The sequence below is a fragment of the Stomoxys calcitrans genome, chromosome 3 (genome assembly GCF_963082655.1).
Source record: "Stomoxys calcitrans chromosome 3, idStoCalc2.1, whole genome shotgun sequence".
Lineage (NCBI taxonomy): Eukaryota > Metazoa > Arthropoda > Insecta > Diptera > Muscidae > Stomoxys > Stomoxys calcitrans.
The window spans coordinates 95,356,423-95,379,100 of NC_081554.1; the positions used below are offsets into that span (position 1 = coordinate 95,356,423).

The window sequence follows — 22,678 nt, forward strand, 5'->3', positions numbered from 1 at the left end:
CAGAAAAATGTTCCTCCTAATGCTGATGACATTTGTGAGGAACACTGCCATTTGAAACAAGTAAAACCGTGCTAAGTTCGGTCGGGCCGAATCTTATATACCCTCCACCATGGTTCGCATTGGTCAAGTTTGTTAAATGACTTTTTCAATATATATATGAGCTATATCAATTTATTGACCGATATGGACCGTACTCGTCATGGCTTTTAGAAGTCATAGAAAAATATCACCTCCAAAATTTCCCTCCAGTGGCTCAGAGTGTCAAATTGGAAGATCTGTTAATATGGCAGCTATATCCGATTGTCAACCAATTTAGAACATACTTGGCACAGTTATTTGAAGTCATACCAAAGCGACATATGCAAAACTTCAACCAAATCGGATAAGAAATTCACGCTCTAGAAGCTCAAGATGTCTAATCAGGAGATCGGTTTATATGGCGACTATATCTGGTTATGAACCGATTTAGACCATACTTAACATAGTTGTTGGAAGTTATTTGTGCAAAATTTTAGCCAAATCGGACAAGATTCGCACCCTCTAGAAGCTCAAAAAGTCAAGACCCAAGATGGGTTTATTTGGCAGCTATATCAAAACATGGACGGATTTGGCCAATTTACAATCCCAACCGACCTACACTAATAATAAGTATCTGTACAAAATTACAAGCCCCAAAACTCCTTCGAAAGTTAGCGTGTTTTCGACATACAGACGGACGAAAATGGTTAGATCGACTTAAATGTCATGACGATAAAGAAAATATATTACAATATTTATGGGGTCGAGGTGTTACAAACAGAATGACGAAATTATTATACCCCCATCCTATGGTGGAGGGTATAAAAACGGTATGACAACCATGTAAAAACTTCTCCCCAAAGATGCGTCGCACTGCGGCACGCCGTTCAACTCGACATTATAAAGGAGGCCCTTATCATTGATCTAAAACTTAAATCGGACAGCACCCATTGATATGTGAGAAGTTTGCCCCGGTTCCCTAATGAAATATTTATTGGCAAATTTGCATTTTTACAATACAATTGTTACGATATCCAACAACTGTGCCAAGTATGGTTCAAATCGGTAAATAACCTTATATAGCTGTCATATAAACCGATCTTGGGTCTTGACTTCTTGAGCCTCTAGAGGGCGCAATTCTTATCCAATTTGAATAAATTTTGGCACGTAGTATTTTGTTATGATATCCAACAACTGTGCCAAATATGTTTTAAATCGGTTCATAACCTGATATAGCTGGCTTATAAACAGATCTGGGGACTTGACTTCTTGAACTTCTAGAGGGCTCAATTTCTATCAGATTTGGTTGAAATTTCGCAAGACGTTTTTTATTGTTACTTTCAACAACTATATCAAATAAAGTACAAGTCGGTTCATAACCTGATATAGCTGCCATATAAATCGATCTGGGATCTTGACTTCTTGAGCCTCTAGAGGTCGCAATTATTATCCGATTTGCATGAAATTTTGTACGACCATACGTGTTTATTATGGTCTGAATCGGTCTATAGGCCGATACAGCTCCCATATAAATCGATCTCTCTATTTTACTTCTTTAGCCCACAAAGGGCGCAATTCTTGTTCGAATTGGCTGACATTTTACGTAGGTCTCCAACATATAATTTAATTGCGGTCCAAACCGGACCATATCTTGATATCGCTCTAATAGCAGAGCAAATCTTTTCTTATATCCTTTTTTTTTGCCTAAGAAGAGATGCCGGAAAAAGAACTCGACAAATGCGATCCATGGCGGAGGGTATATAAGATTCGGCCCGGCCGAACTTAGCACGCTTTTACTTGTTTTCAAATACGATCGTGATTGAAATTTTTCCAATTCTCAGTTAAAATTGAACTTCTACACAACAATTATTAATACTTTTACAAAACTATTAATGATATTACAAAAACTGTGATTGATATTATCATTTTCGTGGACTAAATAAAGTAAGGAACATATGTTGTTGCTACGTCCATGATTAAATCTTACATCACCGAAGGTCTTGTTACGCTGGGCATCAGCCTTAGGTTAGGTTAGATTTGAATGACAGTCTGCCATCAGACTCACTTAGACGTTTTCGTGCATTGTGAAACCACAGGAGGTGTTATCCATCCAGATCGCCTTAAAAAGCGCAATAACTTGCGAATGTTCACATCCGCTAAATCAGATAGGTTCTCAGAGAAATGAGAACTCAAAGTGAAACTCCTTCTGTTCTACAGTCTCTTCTTTTTTGATGTCCTCACAGCTTCTGCAAAAGTCGTTGCTGGCAACCTTCAGGCTGTCAGCATGTTTTCCGATTAGACAGTGACCTGTCATGACGGACACAATGACTGAGACGTCTGTTCTAGCCAATGGCAGCAAAGCGGTAGACCTCTTCAAGTCTAGATTAGGCCACATAGTTATTGAATACTCACAGCCACCTCTTTGTAATCATCTATTGTTCTCCTTAGGGTCTGGTTCTGAAAACTTAGCTTGCATGTCGCTAGAGGCATACCCACAGATTTCAGTTTCCCTGGAATGTGAAAGGTTATTCCTAGTCTCACAAGCTCATCCGCTTTACAATTCCCTGGGTTATCTCTGTGGCCCGGCACCCAGAACAAATAAATTTTTAACTGTTCAGCCATCTTGTTGAGAGATCTGCGACAGTTGAGGGCGGATTTTGTGCTCAGAAATACTTTCTCCATGGATTTAATGGCTGCCTGGCTGTCTGAGAAAATATTTATATCAGTTGTCGGAATGACGTTATATCTTAGTCCGGTATAATTCGATACGCCCTAAAGTGGGGTTTTAAAAATAATTACATTATATTCAGGAGGCCACCGTAGCGCAGAGGTTAGCATGTCCGCCTATGACGCTGAACGCCTGTGTTCGAATCCTGACAGACCATCGGAAAAAATTGTCTGCGGTGGTTTTCCCCTCCTAATGCTGGCAACATTTGTGAGGTACGATTCCATGTAAAACTTCTCTCCAAAGATGTGTCGCACTGCGGCACGCCGTTCGGACTCGGCTATAAAAAGGAGGCCCTTTATCATTGGGTTAAAAAAAAAAACATGAATCGGACTGCACTCATTGATATGTGAAGAGTTTGCCCCTGTTCCTTAGTGGAATGTTCAAGGGCAAAATTTGCATTTCCATTTTACATTATATTCTTTGTTTATAGTATTTGTTATTGACTTTCAAATAAATGTCTAAAAAGTAAAATAACCGTGTATAGGGTGGGTCCCTATCAGAGATCTGCAGCGGTCGAACGCAACTAATGCCTCAACGCATCATGTTTTAATTTTGAATGGCTCAAACAGAATATTTCTATGTATTGAAAACAACCCTACTTGAATGAACACACAAACACATGACGTTTCAGGTGGTGGGTTTTTTTGTGTGTAACCGCATGTTGCTTATGAGTGGCGTTGATTTTGCTTTTTTGCCTTTATGGATGTCGAGTATATGATTCTGAGTGGAAGTTAAAAAAATAATGAAACATCCAAACCAACGCAAAATTGTCATAAAATCTTATTTTGCATGTACTCGTAAGAGGGTGAAGTATTGTTACCGTTGTGCGACTAATGTCGGAATTTCCAACCTTTTGAGAGTCAAATTACATTTAGTTTAACCTTTTAAAACTGACAAATTCTCTGTGCTACTTCCTGCAAAAGTGCAACTTACGAATTCTTACAAGATCCTGTCTACTATTTTTTGTTTTTTTTTTTTTTTTTTAATTTTTTTAATCGAATTTTTATGGGACCTTATCAAAAATCTGAACGGTAACCCCGTTTTAAACTATCAACAGAACTACCAAGATACCAATTTACCATCCGTTACGTGTTGACATCCATTTTTTTTTTTTTTTTTTGAGTATAACGCAAATCAAAAAAATGACATTGCTTGCAGTTCTCTGGCCCCTATAAACACCCATAAAAAATTGATACCAAACGTGCTTATTTCAGTACCATACGGTATTGATAGTAAAGTCTGACCCCTATAAACACCCATAAAAAAATTGATACCAAGCGTGCTTATTTCAGTACCATACGGTATTGATAGTAAAGTAACACCATATGGCATCAAAGCATGCTGCATAGTATGGATGATATATAAAATGATTATTAAATAGATGATATATAAAATGATCGTTTGGTACTAGCCTTATTTATCAACCGGTATTGCTGTTAATACCAATCTGTTATTGGTATTTGTATCAAATTGTTTTAATCCCACTCTTGTTATCACTTGAATATTCCACACCCAATGAACCAAAATAAAAAATTCATTGATCAATAATTAGTTTCTACGGGCTAGCGGAGATCCGAGCGGTCACGGAATGAGTGAGGTGGTATGGTGACCATCAGCGCAATACCCACCAGGACGGTAGTGTTAGAAGGAGATTCGGTATCACAACGGGACACATTCGACTACAAGCTCACTTATGCAATATCGGTACGGCAAGTGATAGTAGATAGATAGGTGTAAGGCTTGTGGGGAGGGTGATGAGGATTTGAAGTATTTCCTATGTCACTGCCCGGCGACTAACAGACACCGGCACTTTTAGATATAATTTCCATATAAACCGATCTCCCGATATGACATCTTGAGCCCTTGGAAGCTGCAATTTTTGGCTTCCAACAACTGTGCTAAGTACAATCTAAATCGGTCTATAACGTGATATATACCTCATATAAACCGACCTCCCAATTTCACGTCTGGAGCCTCCGAAAGCCTCAATATTTGTCCGATTTGGCTAAAATTTTGCATAAAGTGTTCTGTTACAACTTCCAATAACTTTGATAAGTATGGTCCAAATAGGTCTTTAAACTGATATAGCTCCCATATTAACCGAGCTGCCGATTAGACGATTGCGCTGAAATTTAGCACTGGGTGTTTTTCGTGACTTCCTAAAACTGTGCTAAATACGGTCCAAATCGGTCTTTAATCTAACAAAGCTCCCATATAAACCGATCTATTTATTATCCTTGTTTGGTTCCTAAAAACTTTAATTATTGCCTGGTTTAGCAGAATTTTGGCATGTAGAATAAAATTATTAAAACTAAATTTATTTTCTATAAATTTTTAGCAGAATTCATGGTGGTTTCCCAAGTTTCAGCCCGGGCGAACTTAGCACTTTTTTGCTTGTTTCATATTATTTTGTTGATATTTATATTTATTATAATAACAAAAAAATTACAAAATATAATGCCACACCGTGACCAAACTCGATTCTATGTACTTTGCAATTGATTCCATATTCTTTAATTCTCCTTCCTCCTCCTTCTGGCCTGGTATTTAATTTATACCAAATGGTATTAAAGGTATTTGCCAATAACACGACTAAAATAATAACAGCCTATATTGCCAAAGTACCGTGCTTTGCGTACCTTTCATTTCATTCCCATATTGTGTTTTTTTTGGGGTAAGGGGGGAGAGTCCGCTCTCCTTCCAATATTAAAAAAAATTATATAGCCTATAAATCCTTCCGACAAAATCTATGAAAAGTTTAAGTTTAAATTGGTTCAGCCGTTTTCGATTCTAGACGGAACAAACAATCAAACAACCTAAATTCTATATAAAAGACTTGTACAAGGCTTCATTAGGGTGTACCCAGACCCACCGGGCCAGTTATTATCCTCATATTATTATTATATCATAATATCAAACTTGGTTTGTCTGTGTTATTTCCGTTCCGTAAAAACCAAAAATGGTGGTGAGTTCTTCAGGTTCTGTCCGTTCGTAACTTTTTTCTTTCTTATTATTCTTTTTTTACACCATGTTGAAGAAAACAAATAGTTGTAACCAAATTCTTTCAACTGGAAACATATATGTATGTATTTTCAGTATTCATTAATGAGCTTGATAACTATGTGGCATCCAAGGCAGTTGATATTGTTCAAACTTATCTGGAGAAAAATTCAAATTATGGATTAACATTGCGAATTGACAAAGTCGAAGCAAATAAAACAGATGCGAAGGGCCTGCTGGAATCAAGTAAGACGCCAGATCGTTCCTATCTTTTTTTACTGTATCTCAAAACTATTCTCCACTTCAAGTGTGTGCAAAATATGGCGATAGTATTGAAAAGAATCAACTACCACATGTGATATTTGATTCGACAAAGTTTGGTTTGGCATCGGATACGGTCAAATCCTTTGCCATTGCGCTGGGATTACCCACTGTAAGTGCATCATGTGGTCATGATGGTGATCTCAGACAATGGTCCAATATGGATGAGGATAAACAGAATTATTTGCTACAAGTTATGCCACCTATCGATATTATCCCCGAAGTTATCCGCAGTATTGTGCAAAAATTGCATGTCACCAATGTCGCTATATTGTACGATGAAACCTTTGTAATGGATCACAAATATAAATCGCTATTGCGAAACATGCAGACTAAACATGTGATCACATCTGTCGCTAAGGACGATAGTAAACGAAAAAAACAAATTGAACGCTTGCGAAAATTGAATATAACTAATTTCTTTATTTTGGGCAATTTGTCAACGATAAATCTTATATTGGGTAAGTAATTTTTTATTTAATTTGGTTAATATCAAAAAAAAATCAAACTGTTTTCAATGGCAATTGCCACCTTATCAATAACGAAATATTTAAATTATTTCATCTACACTCAATGAAATTTTTTGTAGGCACAGCAAAATAACTATTCTATAACAGCAACACTTTCGATGAAAAGCAAAAAGTTATTAAAGTCTGGTAAAACCGCAAACGTAATTTGCAGACTGCAATCAAACACATTTGTACATTTTGGTTCATTAGGATAACACAAAAACAAGAGAAGAACTATCTCTTAGTTCCTAGCGTTGATGAAGAAAGATCTTGTAACTTGCGAATGTTCACATCCTCTAACTCAGACAAGTCTACAACCTAAAGTGGAACTCGTTTTGCTTACCAGTGCGGCTTAGTGACTTATCGTCCCGAAAAATACAGCTGTTTATTTATTTACCGATTGCTGCATAATATTAGGTGTGTTCGCGTACTTATCCAGTAACAATCAAATGCCAGGAAAAACTGGCAGAAGAGTAAGAAACTTCTTCTGAAGAAAAAAAAACCTCCAGTTAAAATTGAAACCACTCCTTCACAAAACTCTCCACATTTTTTTCGCTCTCACCCTCTCTCTTTCTAGAAAACGATCAAATATCCTTAAAAGTTTGTGCAAATTTTTGAGCACACGAAATCTCTAATTGCTGCATAATGTTGCCATATTTTCTAAATTACCATAAAAGTGTACGATAAAACCAAATTTTTTAACAGGCGGTTTATCCCTACTACAAATTAATGTTCCGGTCAACAAGAGCTTTTTTCTATGAGAAAACTGCTCTGAGTCTTTCCTAATAGATAGGAAACTGGCATAAAGGACACGTTGTAGCGTTCATAGCCTCCAATCTGTGACAATGTATCATCCGTTAACCTTATCTCGAAGCATTAGCTTGCATGTTGCTGGATGCATATTCACAGATTTCACAATTCCCTTAAATATCTATGTGACCCGGCACCTAGAGTAGGTGAACTTTAAATTGTCTAGCCATCTAATTAAAGCGTCTGCGACGATTTTGGATTCAGAAATACGTTCTTCAGAGATTTTATGGCTGTCTGAGAAAACATTTATGCCCAGAATCGACGACGCTCTGTGGAGACATTATATAATAGCCAATCTATCACTTATTCAGTTGCAGCGATTTCCCAATCGCGTGGTGCCCTTGTGGCTTTCGCCCTGTTGAAAAGTTTTCAACAGTTCTTCCTTCATCCAACCAATTCTGAGATATACCATGGCGGTCGCTGTTTGCCCCTTGGTATGGCTCTAGTAAATGATATAACAAGCGAGTTAATCGGGGCCTTTTTGATCCACTTAACCATTATGTCCTCCGTAGTTTCCACTTCCTTTTCTAGTCTAGAAGGGATAGCCGGGCAAAATGTAGGGACCACTTCTGCAGTACTTTCTGCGAGGCTGAAACTAATGATCAGAGAAACTATGGTCATCCAACATTTCTCCTCCGATATAAAGGTAATATCTAGTACCTCCTGCCTGTTCCTAGTAATAAAGGTCAGATTATTCCATTTATTACAAGTCGCCAGATTGCAACTTAAAATATATTCGATAAGTAGACCACCACTTTCGCCGATATCCGAACTTCCTCACATCTGGTAAAGTGCATTAGAATCACTTCCTACAATGACGCTCTTTTAGCTTGCAGAAACGGCTTCAACAAGTAACTTAAAGCTTGAAGGAGCCATCTTTGAATCGTGTGCCAAATATTGGAAAGCCAGCCAATAATGAGACTTATTAGATTCAACGCTGGCTACTACTGAGTCTTCAGAAAACAAAGAAAAGCACTCTTTGCAAGAATACAGACTTTGTTTCTCCCATTCCTCATATCCTTGAGTAGTTAGTTAATCCAGGAATCCACGAACCATGCCTCCGCACACCCTTGGTTCCTGGACAGGAACCACGTCAAATCCTCCTGCCATCAGATGAACCTTTCGTGTCGCCGAAGCGGCCTTCAATGGTAGACATTTATCTGCAGAAATCGGACCACAGTCAGGATTCAGAATTTCCATTAATGTTGCGTTAGCCTCGTCTTCCGAGTCCGCCAGGTGTTTATCTTCACAAGATTCGTTCGATCTCGTGATGACAAGTTTTCTAACTCATCCAGGCATTTGAGAAAGCAGTGGAACCACTCTTCCTCAGCTCTCTGGAGACTTTCGGTGTGGACGATACCTCCTCAGATGATTCACTAGTTGCTGCTGTTCCGTCCTTCCCCGCTGGCGACAAAAAATCCCCAATGTTTTTTTCTGAGAAAATCCCCTAAAGAAAAAAAAAATAACTAAAGTTTTTTTTATAAGAAATTAAGTTTTATGACCACAACCAAAGGATTGGTACATACAAAATGTCAGGAGATAACAACGCAGCTTACAAGGGCTCAAGATATCAAATTTGGAGATAGTTTTGTGCGGTTTATGATGGAGGTATTATATCACATTATAAACCGAATTTGACTATACTTGGCACGATTGTTAGAAGTCGTAACAGAACGAGCAAAATAGTATCATATTTAGATATAGCTGCCATATAGATCGATCTCCCGGTTAGGGTCTTGAGCCCATAAAACCCTCATTTATTATCCGATTTGGCAAAAATTTTAAACCGCTAGTTTTACTTAGACCCCCGATATCCGTATCGAAAATGGCCCATATCGGGCCATTATTAGATATAGCTTCCATATGGACCAACCTACCGATTAAACGGCATATTTATTATCCGATTTTTTTTTTTTATTTTGAACAATGACATCCTGTCGATATCGGTCTATAAGGCAGCTATATTAAAATCTGTACCGATCTGGGCCAAATTGAAGGAGGATGTCGAAGACAGTAACACAACTCACTGTCCCAAATTTCGGCGACATCGGACAATAAATACGTTTTTTATGGGCCCAAAACCTTAAATCGAGAGATCGGTCCATATGTCAGTTATATCCAAATCTGTACCGATCTTCGCCACATTGCAGAAGTATATCGAGGGGCTTAACTTAACTCACCATCTCAATTTTCGGCGACATCGGAAAATAAATGCGATTTTTATGGACCCAAAACCATCAATCGAGAGATCAGTCTATATGGCAGCTTTATCCAAATCTGGATCGATCTGGGCCAAATTGCAGAAAGATGTCAAGGGGCCTAATGCAACTCACTGTCCCAAATGTTGGCAAAATCGGACAATAAATGGGCCTTTTATGGGCGCAAGACCTTAAATCAAGTGAACGGTCTATATGGCAGCTATATCCAAATGTGGACCGATCTGAGCCAAATTGAAGAAAGATGTCGAAGGGCCTAACACAACACACTGTCCCAAATTTCAGCAAAATCGGATAATGAATATGGCTTTTATGGGCTAAGACCCTAAATCGGCGGATTTAAAAGGATAGGAGTGTGGAGTGGAACAGAGCGGAATAGAGGTACCCGCTACGAATTCCTGGTCAAGACCATCAAGAATATATACACCTTATGGTGTCGCACATCAATATTTCCAGGTGTTACGAACGGAATGACTAGATTAGTATGCCCCGCATCCTACAGTGGGTAGGTATAAAAAGTTACCCCAGTATTTTGGATGCCGCGACCTTAGTCGACCTTCAATTGTTGGAAACATTTCTACAACAAACACCAGTGTAGGTGAATACACTTTCCATTACATCACACCCAATCCAAGGGTAATGGCCAGTACTAAGCATAAGGAAAATTCCTATACTCAAAAAAATTAATTTTGAAGTTATGCTGATGGAATTTCTCCTTTAAAATCCCCAAATTTTTACTTTTTCCCCGTACCCCAAACAGTATTCCTCTATTTTCTGAAACAGCAGTCATGTCAGCTTTTCCAGACTAAAACTGTTGGTTTAGCAAACATATTTGCTATTTTGAATAAAAAAATTCGTCGAGTGCACAAGCTTATCTGCAAATTCCATTGCTGGGGACGTTGTTGTTCCAATCGGCTCTAACTGGTACTATACCAGTTAGAGCCGATAGTGCAGTACTTCAAACTAAATCGCTTGCGTTCTATCAACGTAAACACAATGTCCGCAACCGTAGCACCATTAACCCTATTGCAGTTCCATATTCGCAAAGTACCGAGACATTATTGTCGCTAAAATATTTGCCAATTCTTGCATTTAATTAAAACAAGTAAAAGCGTGCTAAGTTCGGCCGGGCCGAATCTTATATACAATCCACCATGGATCGCATTTGTCGAGTTCCTTTTTCCGGCATATCTTCTTAGGCAAAACAAAGGATATAAGAAAAGATTTGCTCTGCTATTAGAGCGATATCAAGATATGGTCCGGTTTGGACCGCAATTAAATTATATGTTGGAGACCTACGTAAAATGTCAGCCAATTCGAATAAGAATTGCGCCCTTTGTGGGCTAAAGAAGTAAAATAGAGAGATCGATTTATATGGGAGCTGTATCGGCCTATAGGCCGATTCAGACCATAATAAACCGTATGGTCATGAGAGAATCCGTCGTACAAAATTTTATGCAAATCGGATAATAATTGCGACCTCTAGAGGCTCAAAAAGTCAAGATCCCAGATCGATTTATATGGCAGCTATATCAGGTTATGAACCGACTTGTACTTTATTTGATATAGTTGTTGAAAGTAACAATAAAAAACGTCTTGCGAAATTTCAACCAAATCTGATAGAAATTGAGCCCTCTAGAAGTTCAAGAAGTCAAGTCCCCAGATCTGTTTATAAGACAGCTATATCAGGTTATGAACCGATTTAAACCATATTTGGCACAGTTGTTGGATATCATAACAAAATACTACGTGCCAAAATTCATTCAAATTGGATAAGAATTGCGCCCTCTAGAGGCTCAAGAAGTCAAGACCCAAGATCGGTTTATATGACAGCTATATAAGGTTATTTACCGATTTGAACCATACTTGGCACAGTTGTTGGATATCGTAACAAAACACGTCGTGCAAAATTTAATTCCAATCGTATAAGAATTGCGCACTATAGAGGCTCAAGAAGTCAAGACCCCAGATCGGTTTATATGGCAGCTATATCAGGTTATAGACCGATTTGAACCATACTTGGCACAGTTATTGGATACAATAACAAAACACTTCGTGCAAAATTTCATTCCAATCGGATAAGAATTGCGCACTCTAGAGGCTCAAGAAGTCAAGACCCAAGATCGGTTTATATGTCAGCTATATCAGGTTATGAACCGATTTGAACCATACTTGGCACAGTTGTTGGATATCGTAACAAAACACGTCGTGCAAAATTTCATCCCAATCGGATAAGAATTGCGCACTCTAGAGGCTCAAGAAGTCAAGACCCCAGATCGGTTTATATGGCAGCTATATCAGGTTATGAACCGATTTGAACCATACTTGGCACAGTTGTTGGATATCATAACAAAACACGTCGTGCAAAATTTCATCCCAATCGGATAAGAATTGCGCACTCTACAGGCTCAAGAAGTCAAGACCCAAGATCGGTTTATATGGCAGCTATATCAAAACATAGACCGATATGGCCCATTTACAATACCAACCGACCTACACTAATAAGAAGTATTTGTGCAAAATTTCAAGCGGCTAGCTTTACTCCTTCGGAAGTTAGCGTGCTTTCGACAGACAGGCGGACGGACGGACAGACGGACGGACATGGCTAGATCGACATAAAATTTCACGACGATCAAGAATATATATACTTTATGGGGTCTCAGACGAATATTTCGAGTAGTTACAATCAGAATGACGAAATTAGTATACCCCCCATCTTATGGTGGAGGGTATAAAAATGTGAAACGCTAATATTTGATGTGGACGTAACAAAAATGTTTGTGCTGAAGAAGTCATGTTATTGCTTTCTTTTAGAAACAGTGAAGCCAACCTTTTTTGAACGTACATTTGCTTGGTATGCCATAACGCAAAACGAAGGCGAAATTACTACAAAGCGAGCCAATGTGTCCTTACTCTTTTTGAAACCCGTGGTTTATTCACAGAATCGAGAACGTTTGATACAACTTAGAACTATTTACAACTTAAACGAAGAACCGCAAATTATGTCTGCCTTTTACTTTGATTTAGCATTAAGGACCTTTCTGGCCGTCAAGTAAGTATGGTCCACTTTTACTGCATGTTAGTACATGTTAATTTTTAATTTTATTACAGTGAACTGCTGCAATCAGGTACTTGGCCCATTGACATGGAATATTTGCATTGTGACGACTTTCAAGGAGGAAATACACCAAAAAGAAATATTAATCTGAAACAGGCATTCATGCAAGTAAGTACTTGTGTATGGAAGTACACTCGACTAGCAATCGCAAATTTCTAGAATAGGTACTTATATAAATGATTCACCTACTAACTTTTAAAGAAAATATGTGTTTCTTTATTATTTTCTGTTTAATTTAAATAAACAAAAAGTTGTATCACTTGGTATGTTCAATATCCAATTCATGTCGGAAACAAATAGAACAGTGCCTGCCTAGCATAGCTTTTACATATCTTGTTTCTTTGTTTTGGCCGACATCATTTAAATAAAGGGTGATTTTTTAAGAGCTATAGGAAAGTTTTTCCAACAAGAACACATTAAATTTAGAAAAATTCATGAAATCTTTATTTGAATCGATAGTACGGTCCATATAATTTAATGTTTGAAGACTATTTCATGCAAACGTTGACCGTGACTGCGCCTCAAATGGTCCACCCGATTAGTCCAATTTTGGCTTACACTTATCAACATTTCAGCCGATATCTCACGAATAAATGCTTAATTGTCCTGAAGCATAGACCTATGCTTAAGCATAGCCTCACAAAAAATAGTCTAAAGGTGTAAAATCGCACGATCTAGGCGGCCAATTGACCGATCCCGAACGTGAAATAAAATGTTCATTGAACTCGTCTCTCAATAAGTCCGTTATTTCGCGTGCTGTGTGACATGTGGCACCGTCTTGTTGAAAGCACATGTCATACAAGTCAAGCTCTTGCATTTTGAGCAAAAAAAGTTGGATATCACGCTAGCGCTCACCATTCACAGTTACGCTGCGATTTGCATCATCTTTGAAGAACTACGGCCCAATGATGCCACCATACCATAAACCGCACGTAAATGTGACTTTTATGGATGCATTGGTAGCTCTTGCTACTGCTTTTGGCTGATCTTCACTCCAAAATCGACAACTCTGCTTATTTACGACCCATTGAGCCAACAATGAACTTCGTCCCTCAATGGAAGAAGCTCGCGATGAACTTTCTTAACAGAGCACGCATTTTGATAATAAAATTCAATAATTTGCAAGCGTTGTACGTTTGTAAGACGATTCATGTTTAAATTATAGACCAAACTGAAGATGTTTGACATTGAAACAAAACACGAAACGTGTGTGAGCTGTTTAAACCAGTGTTACCAAAAATATAATAGCTAAAAAATCATCCTTTATGTACATTCTTTGTGTTAATTACCCCATATCGTATTGAACAAGTTTAACAACCACGGAAACGGAGCAGAACTCAAACAAATGGCAACAGAAATCGGTTTCTGTGCCCACTACGGAAAAAAATTTGAAAACACAGAAATTCGTTTCATCGAATGTAGGTTTAGAAAACGCTACAAAATTTTTGCATATTTTTGCATATATTTTGTAGATATACATGCATATTTTGCATATTTTGAATATCTTTTGCATAATTTGCATATCTTTTGCATAATTTGCATATTTATTGACTAAACATCGCCAGTTATCAAAGATGGCTTATCCGATTTAAGCTTTTTTTGTATGTACTCGTATAATTACTTAAAAATACGAATCTGGTGGTACGTTTGGGGTCAAGCTATTGGGGGAACGGCCCAACCCAAACAGACTTTCGTAGATTGGGACAATATCTGATTTAAATGTAAGGTATTTGGACACATATCATCTAGACCCGACCGATGGGTATCTAAAATTTGGTTCTACAGAATACTAACTTAGCACTAGAAAGACCAACCGGTCATATAAATATTGTTTTTTGTTTAAAAAATTTATGTAGCTTTTTTTAAATTGATGTAAACTTTATGTTAAATACATTTTTTTATTTGTAAAATTTTCTTGAACGGAAATGCGTATGCGGTATACCTAAATACACTTACCGGTCATTTTGATCCCTTGTATAAAATATTACCACTGTTCGTAAATTTTGTCAAAATACTTCTTAAACCGGTTTGGTCCAAGTAGGTACGTATATTCATGGTCTTTCTTGTGTTAAACACTAAGGTCATCTTTTTTACATTCACTGTAAAACAAAACAATTGCCAACCGCTTTGCCAAATAATTTTACATAGTAGGCTTTGGTTTATGTATTTTACACACATACATATATATTTATTATTATTTAAAATATGTATGAATATTTAAGAACAAATAACTTGTTAACAATTAAAAGATATGGTTTAAAAAATATTTTTTTATTTAGGTATTTCTTCTGTACAAATATTCAAATCTTAATTACTTTCACTCCTATGAACTTTATACATATATATTAAAAATGAATTCAAATATACCAATATTAAAATGAATTTAAATAAACGGTTTCTTTTTTTTTGCAAAACCCCGATACATTGAAAATGCGGAAGGAAAATTTTTAAAAATCTGATCAACTTAAATAATAAGATCAGTCTATATAGGAGCTATGCTAAGGTATAGACCGATCTAAAGCATATTTAGTACAGATATCAAATCTAAACACAACTCGTTGTACCAATTTGCAGCGAAATCGGGAAATATTGGTTGCGGATTTTTTAAAAGAAAGTAAATACATTTTTTATAAAACTTAGAATGAACTTTAATCAAATATATAATTGCCATTTTGTTCGATAACCTTTTGCCATCTTCCTGGCAAATTTAGTATTCCACGCTCATAGAACTTCTGGCCTTTATCTGCAAAAAAACTGAACCAAGTGCGATTTAATAGCCTCATCATTGCCGAAAGTTTTACCATTTAAGGAGTTTTGCAAAGATCGAAATAAATGGTAGTCTGATGGTGCAGGTCAGGGCTATATGGTGGATGCATCAAAAGTTCCCAGCCAAGCTCACTCAGTTTTTGGCGAGTGACCAAAGATGTGTGCGGTCTAGCGTTGTCCTGGTGGAATATGACACCTTTACGATTGACCAATTCTGGTAGCTTCTCCTTGATGGCTGTATTCAATTTGTCCAATTGTTGACAGTAAACATCCGAATTAATCGTTTGGTTCCTTGGAAGCTGCTCAAAATATACCACCCCCTTCCAATCACACCAAACAGACAGCATAACCTTCTTTTGGTGGATATCAGCCTTTGAAGTGGTTTGAGCTGGTTCACCATGCTTGGACCATGATCGTTTTCGACTAACGTTGTTGTAAACAATCCATTTTTCATCTCCAGTTATAATTCGTTTTAAAAACGGATTCAATTCATTGCGTTTAAGGTGCATATCACAAGCGTTGATTCGGTTTGTTAAATGAATTTTTTTCAATACATATGGAACCCAAATATCAAGTTTTTCACCAGTCCAAGACTTTTTATGTGATAATGAACGGTTGATTTTGGTATATTTAAATTCTCTCCTATCTCACGCTCAGTTACATGACGATCCAATCCGATTAATGCTTTGATTTGGTCATCATCAACTTCATTTGGCCGACCTGAACGTGGCTCATCTTTAAGTGAAAAATCTCCAGGACGGAATTTGCGAAACCAATTTTGACACTGTCTTCCTTTTAAGGCTTTATCACCATACACATCTCGTAACTTTTTAGCAACCTGCTCCGCGTTTTTTCCTTTACGGAAATGATAAAGGGCTCCATATTAAAACTGACGCCAAACAAACAAATGTAAACAAAATTTCACGCACTTTTTTTCTAAAGCAAGCTAAAAGTAACAGCTGATAACTGACAGAAGAAAGAATGCAATTGCAGAGTCACAAGCCGTTGAAAAAAATTTACTTACTTTTACTTTTTGGGCAACCTTTACAATTACTTTTTGGGCAACCCATAAATACGGCTTTTAAGGGCCTAAGACCTTAAATCGGGATATCGGTCTATATGGGAGCTATGCTAAGATATAGACCGATCTGAACCATATTTGGCACAGATATCTGAGATCTTAACACAAATTTCAGCCAAATCGGGTAATAAATATGGCTTTTATGGGCTTAAAACCTTAAATCGGGAAATAGGTCTGTCTATATGGGAGCTATACTAAGATATAGACCGATCTGAACCATATAAGGCACAAATATCAGCCAAATCGGAGTGAGGATCAGGGTCAATTTGGAGAATGACAAGATAAATTTCCTTGTTCTTCTTGACCATTCTAAGGCATTTGACACTGTGGATCATTCCTTATTATGTGATAAGATGAGACATCTTTACATTTTTTCTTCTACGTCCGTTCGTCTTATTTTGTCGTACATGTCACACCGCACTCAGTCCGTCAGTTATAAGTCTTCCGTATCGTCACCTCTGCTTGTTTTAAAAAGGTGTTTCTCAGGGATCAATTCTGGGTCCTCTTCTCTTTTCATTGTACAGAAACGACTTGGCGAGTCAATTGCCTTATTGTGAGGTACATATGTACGCTGACGATATACAAATATATGTCGCCAGTCCGAGGGATGAGATTGCTGAAAACATACGTCTGCTTAATCATGATCTGTCAAGAGTCAGCACGTGGGCGAAAGCCAATGGCCTGTGTCTCAAACCTGTAAAGTGTGTGTTATCAGAAAGAGGCTGTCACGTTTTTCATGTGATGTCGGTATATTTATTAACGACTCTAGATTGGAAATCGTTCCTCATGCAAAGAACTTGGGCGTGGTTACTAACAGCACTCTGACATGGAGTAATCATATCGACTATGTCGTTGGCCAGGGATATTCAAAATTGCGTGCTCTCTGGGCCACTCAGTCGGTTAATCCGCTGCGTGTTAGGTCTCTCTTGGCAAAGACTTATCTTGTTCCTGACATTCTCCACGGATGTAAGTTGTTTGCTAATTGCGACTCGGTAAGTAGACGTAAGCTAAACACCTTTTTTAATAGCGTTACTCATTATGTATTTGGCTTGAGAAGGCGCGATTCCATCTCTGAATACTCTTTTCCCCTGTATGGCGTCTCCTTACAGCACTTGTTGTACCTGAGATCGCTTACTTTCCCGCATAAACTGATCTACACACAGGCACCACAATATATGTATGGACTTATTGATTTCGCCAGATCTATTGGAGGTAAAAAAATCATTCCCAAAATTTATCGGAGGCTTGTTTCTGAATGGCATATGTTCATATTCGCTATACGTCTCTGGAACTCACTTCCTAACGATCTGCAATTACTCAGTAACTCAGTAACATTTAAAACCAGACTTTGGAAACATTTTACTGCATTAAGTTGATGAATGTTAAGACTCATTTATTTATTTATTTTTATTCTTACATACTTACCTTAATTTCTTTTTTTTCGGATCAACTAAGTCTATTAAATCCTTTTTATTTGATAAATTAATTTTTGTTTTTTTTTTCTTTTAAATTCATTCAAAAACTGTGATGTATTGTATTGAGATATTACCCGCACTTAAATAATAAGAATTTTATATTCTTGTTGTGCGGGTGTAAATAAATAAATTACAAATGTGGCTTTTATAGGCCAAAGACCCAAAATCGGGAGACCGGTACAAATTTGGACCTAGTAGGTTCTTAGGATACAATTGGAGGAAAATGGATTTAAAGAGGACATTTATACCCACAAAAGTACTTAGAACCCAAACCATTAAACCATTTAAGGTTCTAAACTTATCTATTCTGACTCGTACATTTTGCATATTTTTTGCATATATCAGATATGACGTCAAAATTCGCTTTCTTACACCAAATAATGCCTAAATACAAATTTTGGTCAAAATCGGTCCATAAATAAAAAGTGCATATGTATCCGCTCTCTAGTTATGTGCAAATAAAACAAGTAAAAGCGTGCTAAGTTCGGCCGGGCCGAATCTTATGTACCCTCCACCATGGATCGCATTTTTCGAGCTCTTGCCACGGTATCTCTTTTTAGGCAAACAAAGGATAAAAGAAAATTTGAACCATTATTAATATAGTTGCTGGAAGTCATAAAAAATACGTAACGCAATATATCGGCCAAATCGGATAGGAATTGCTCCCTGTAGAGGCTCACGATGTCAAGAACCTAGATCGGTTTATATATCAGCACAGTTGTTGGAAGTCGTAATAAAACACCTCATGCTAAATTTTAGCCAAATCGGATAAGAATTGTGCCCTCTAGAAGCTCAAGAAGCTCAGATCGGTTTATATGGCAGCTATTTCAGGTTATGGATCGATTTGAACGATACACATTACAGTTGTTGGAAGTCGTAATAAAACACCTCATGCAAAAATTTAGCCAAATCGGATAAGAATTGTGCCCTCTAGAAGGTTGTGAACCTATTTGAACCATACTTGGCGCAGTTGTTGGATATCATGACAAAACACGTCGCGCAAAATTTCATTCCAATCGGATAAGAATTGCGTACTCTCGAGGCTCAAGAAGTCAACACCCAAGATCGGTTTACATGGCAGCTATATCAGGTTATAGGCCGATTTGAACCATACTTGGCACAGTTGTTGGATATCATAACAAAACACGTCGTGCAAAATTTCATTCCAATCGGATAAGAATTGCGCACTCTAGAGGCTCAAGTCAAGAAAGTCAAGACCCAAGATCGGTTTATATGGCAGCTATATCAAAACATGGACCGATGTGGCCCATTTACAATCCCAACCGACATACACTAATAAGAAGTATTTGTGCAAAATTTCAAGCGGCTAGCTTTACTCCTTCAAAAGTTAGCGTGCTTTCGACAGACAGACGGACGGTCATGGCTAGATCGACATAAAATGTCACGACGATCAAGAATATTAATGGGGTCTCAGACGAATATTTCGAGTAGTTACAAACAGAATGACAAAATTAGAATACCCCCATCCTATGGTGGAGGTAATAAAAATAGGGACAGCGGATAGCGCGTAAAATGAGGGCTAGATCGATGGTTTATAGCATTTTTAAAACGAATGTCGGTTGCAAAAACAATTTCCGTTACGAAAATGGCAGACATGTGCAGCTTTTTTTATTTGCTAGCCGTTTTAAACATAATATCGAAATTTAACGTGTGAAAAATAATAGGGACTTATACTACTACTAAATTTCCCATGAACTTTCCACTAAGGAACAGGGGATGCTTCTCTCATATTAATGAGTGCAGTCCGATTAATGTTTATCAATAATTAATGATCTGACTATATCGTCCTAGGTTTAAAGTGGAAAAACTTAATTTAAAATAAAATGTTTTACCTTAACTATTGTTTTAACAACAAACAAATAACTGCTTTTTATTCACTTTAGGTAACAGCTTTTTAAGAATTTGCAACATTCCTTAAACAAATTGATTAATATTTCGCACAATCTAAAATTGAACTTTTTGTAGCAATAGTGTTTTCTTGCGAAATATCAGAATATGACATATTCGTACCAGGAATTGTTTTTACAGAGCATATGCCCTAAAAAATTGCTAAAAACCATTAATTTATCTTTCAGCTAACACGCTTTAGAATCCCTTATTTGTCTGTCTAGCCGCTATCCCTATTTGTTCGCACATAATTGTATATGCAAAACAGATTACACTTAAAAAAAAAAAAAAAATCACATACAAACATAATTTTGGGAAACTATCTACCAATCAGTTTTGGTGCATTAATGATATCAATACTACTAATTTCAATTAAGATTAACGAACCAACCTCGTACAGTGATTTCGAGTTGGCCAAACAGCCGGAAAGCCCCTTTAATGGATACAGCTATGCAAGGTTTGCAATGGAAATAAATGTCGTACAGTTTATTGATGAGAATTCACCGAATCGTAAATCAATTGGTATTTGGAATGCTGGTTTAGATTCACCATTTGTGGTTGAAGATGAGGAAAACATAAAATCTATAGCCGCACCAATTGTCTATCGCGTTTCCACTGTTGTGGTAAGTAGCCATACACATAGAGTCAGAAGTGATATTTTTTTGGAATAGTTTATTCCATTTAATCTCCTTTAATTTTAAGTCTTTTTTATACCTAAAAGTAATTTTTCATACAAATATTTAGGTCACATTTAATTTTTTCTTCAGGGTTGATTATTTTGTATAGATAACATCCACTATGTTTACTTTTCAGCAAGCTCCATTCATAATGAGAGATGATACTGCTCCAAAGGGCTTCAAAGGCTTTTGCATTGATTTGATGGATGAAATCGCGCATATTGCCAATTTCGCCTACACAATAGAAGAGGTGGGTGATGGTAAATTTGGACATATGAATGAGAAGGGAGAATGGAATGGCATTGTGAAGGAACTATTGGAGAATAAGACAGACATTGGGCTGGCGTCATTTACTGTCAGGGCAGAACGAGAAAATGTTATTGACTTTACGGTGCCCTATTACGATTTGGTGGGTATAGGTATTATGATGCAGAAACCTAAAATTCCCAGCACATTGTTCAAGTTTCTGACAGTGCTAGAGCCGAATGTATGGCTGTGTATATTAGGTGCCTATTTCTTCACCAGCTTCCTGATGTATATTCTTGATCGTTGGAGTCCCTATAGTTATCAGAATAATATAGACAAATATAAAGATGATGAGGTAAAGCGAGTGTTTAACCTGAAAGAATGTCTTTGGTTTTGTATCACCTCCTTGACTCCTCAAGGTGGGGGTGAGGCCCCCACAAATCTATCAGGGCGTTTAGTGGCTGCAACTTGGTGGTTGTTTGGGTAAGCGATTTTTCGGCTTGCTTGCAACGTATTTGATTTACAGTCTGTTTCTGCTTCCTAGTTTTATTATAATCGCTTCGTACACAGCCAATTTGGCTGCCTTTCTGACCGTTTCGCGTTTGAGCACGCCCATTGAGTCCTTAGATGATTTGGCAAAACAATACAAAATATCATATGCCCCTGTCCACGATTCTTCGGAAATGATCTACTTCGAGCGCATGGCTAATATAGAGCACATGTTTTATGAGATTTGGAAAAACCTCTCTTTAAACACATCCTTGACGCTCCGGCAAAAATCTAAGTTTGCTGTATGGGAATACCCAGTCAGTGTCAAATATACTAGAATATGGCAGGCCATGCAGGACGCAAAATTACCAAACACCCTAGACGAGGCAGTGGCACGTGTTCGAAATTCAACCCCCGGTAACGAATTTGCTTTCCTAGGAGATTCCACAGATATTCGTTATCTTGTATTGACCAGTTGCGATCTTGAAATGATCGGAGAAGAGTTCTCGAGAAAACCTTATGGCATTGCGATTCAGCAGGGCTCTCATCTAAAGGAGATTCTAAATGATGCGTAAGTATGAGTCAATAATTTTTGAATAAATACTTATGATTATAAATTTAAAGTATTTTGAAACTGCTAAACAAGCAACGATTGGAGCAGCTTAAGATAAAATGGTGGCTGAAAAACGAAGATGAAATCAAATGCAGAAAGTCAAAGGATCAAACGGATGGCATTACTATTGAAAACATTGGCGGTGTTTTTATAATAATTGTTGTTGGTATAGGAGTATCGTTCATCATCCTGGTCTTTGAGTACTGGTGGTTTAAAATTCGCAAAAGTCCCCGCGTTATCACTGTGACCGAATCCGCACTATCGACCGATGTGAAGTAAGCCGAAGGAATCCATTTAGGCTGAGAAACCAGAAAATAAATTAAGCTTTAAAAACTTTTTTCTTACAACTTGTTGTTTATATTTTTATTTTAGCACAATGCAAATTGTTTTCTCCTACTTCTAAACCTGCACCAAATCAAAAAGCACAACAATTTCTGATTGAAATAAATTTGCTGTGAATAAATTTCATTTTCTCGCTTTCTTGTTAATTATAATGTAAAAATATATATAAATTGTTACATTCCAGATCGTCTTTACACTCACATTTGATATACGGTATTCATTTTGTTGCTGGATTGATGTATCAAATATTAAGCGAATTATTCGTAGACATACCATGAGCAGTACAACAAAGTATATGCATGCATGAACGCAACGCCCTGTAGTGTACGTGGTCAACCAAGTTTCTTTGTCAGCACCCCAA

The 22,678-nt window shown here is 37.3% G+C and overlaps 1 protein-coding gene across 3 annotated transcripts; it reads left to right on the plus strand.

Moving 5' to 3' along the window:
• The first annotated feature begins 5,847 nt into the window (after positions 1-5,847).
• On the plus strand, positions 5,848-22,438 carry LOC106084858 (ionotropic receptor 25a). Of its 3 annotated transcripts, none has more exons than XM_013248791.2 (8): positions 5,848-5,992; positions 6,055-6,528; positions 12,417-12,654; positions 12,714-12,828; positions 20,328-20,573; positions 20,764-21,356; positions 21,418-21,933; positions 21,987-22,438. In XM_013248791.2, coding segments are annotated over exons 1-8 (2,451 nt in total). In that variant the 5' UTR covers positions 5,848-5,991; the 3' UTR covers positions 22,255-22,438. The 3 variants fall into 3 exon arrangements, with proteins under 3 accessions (XP_013104245.2, XP_059221282.1, XP_059221283.1); XM_059365299.1 differs by having other exon boundaries at positions 12,423-12,654; XM_059365300.1 differs by lacking the exon at positions 20,328-20,573.
• The last annotated feature ends 240 nt before the right edge of the window (positions 22,439-22,678 follow it).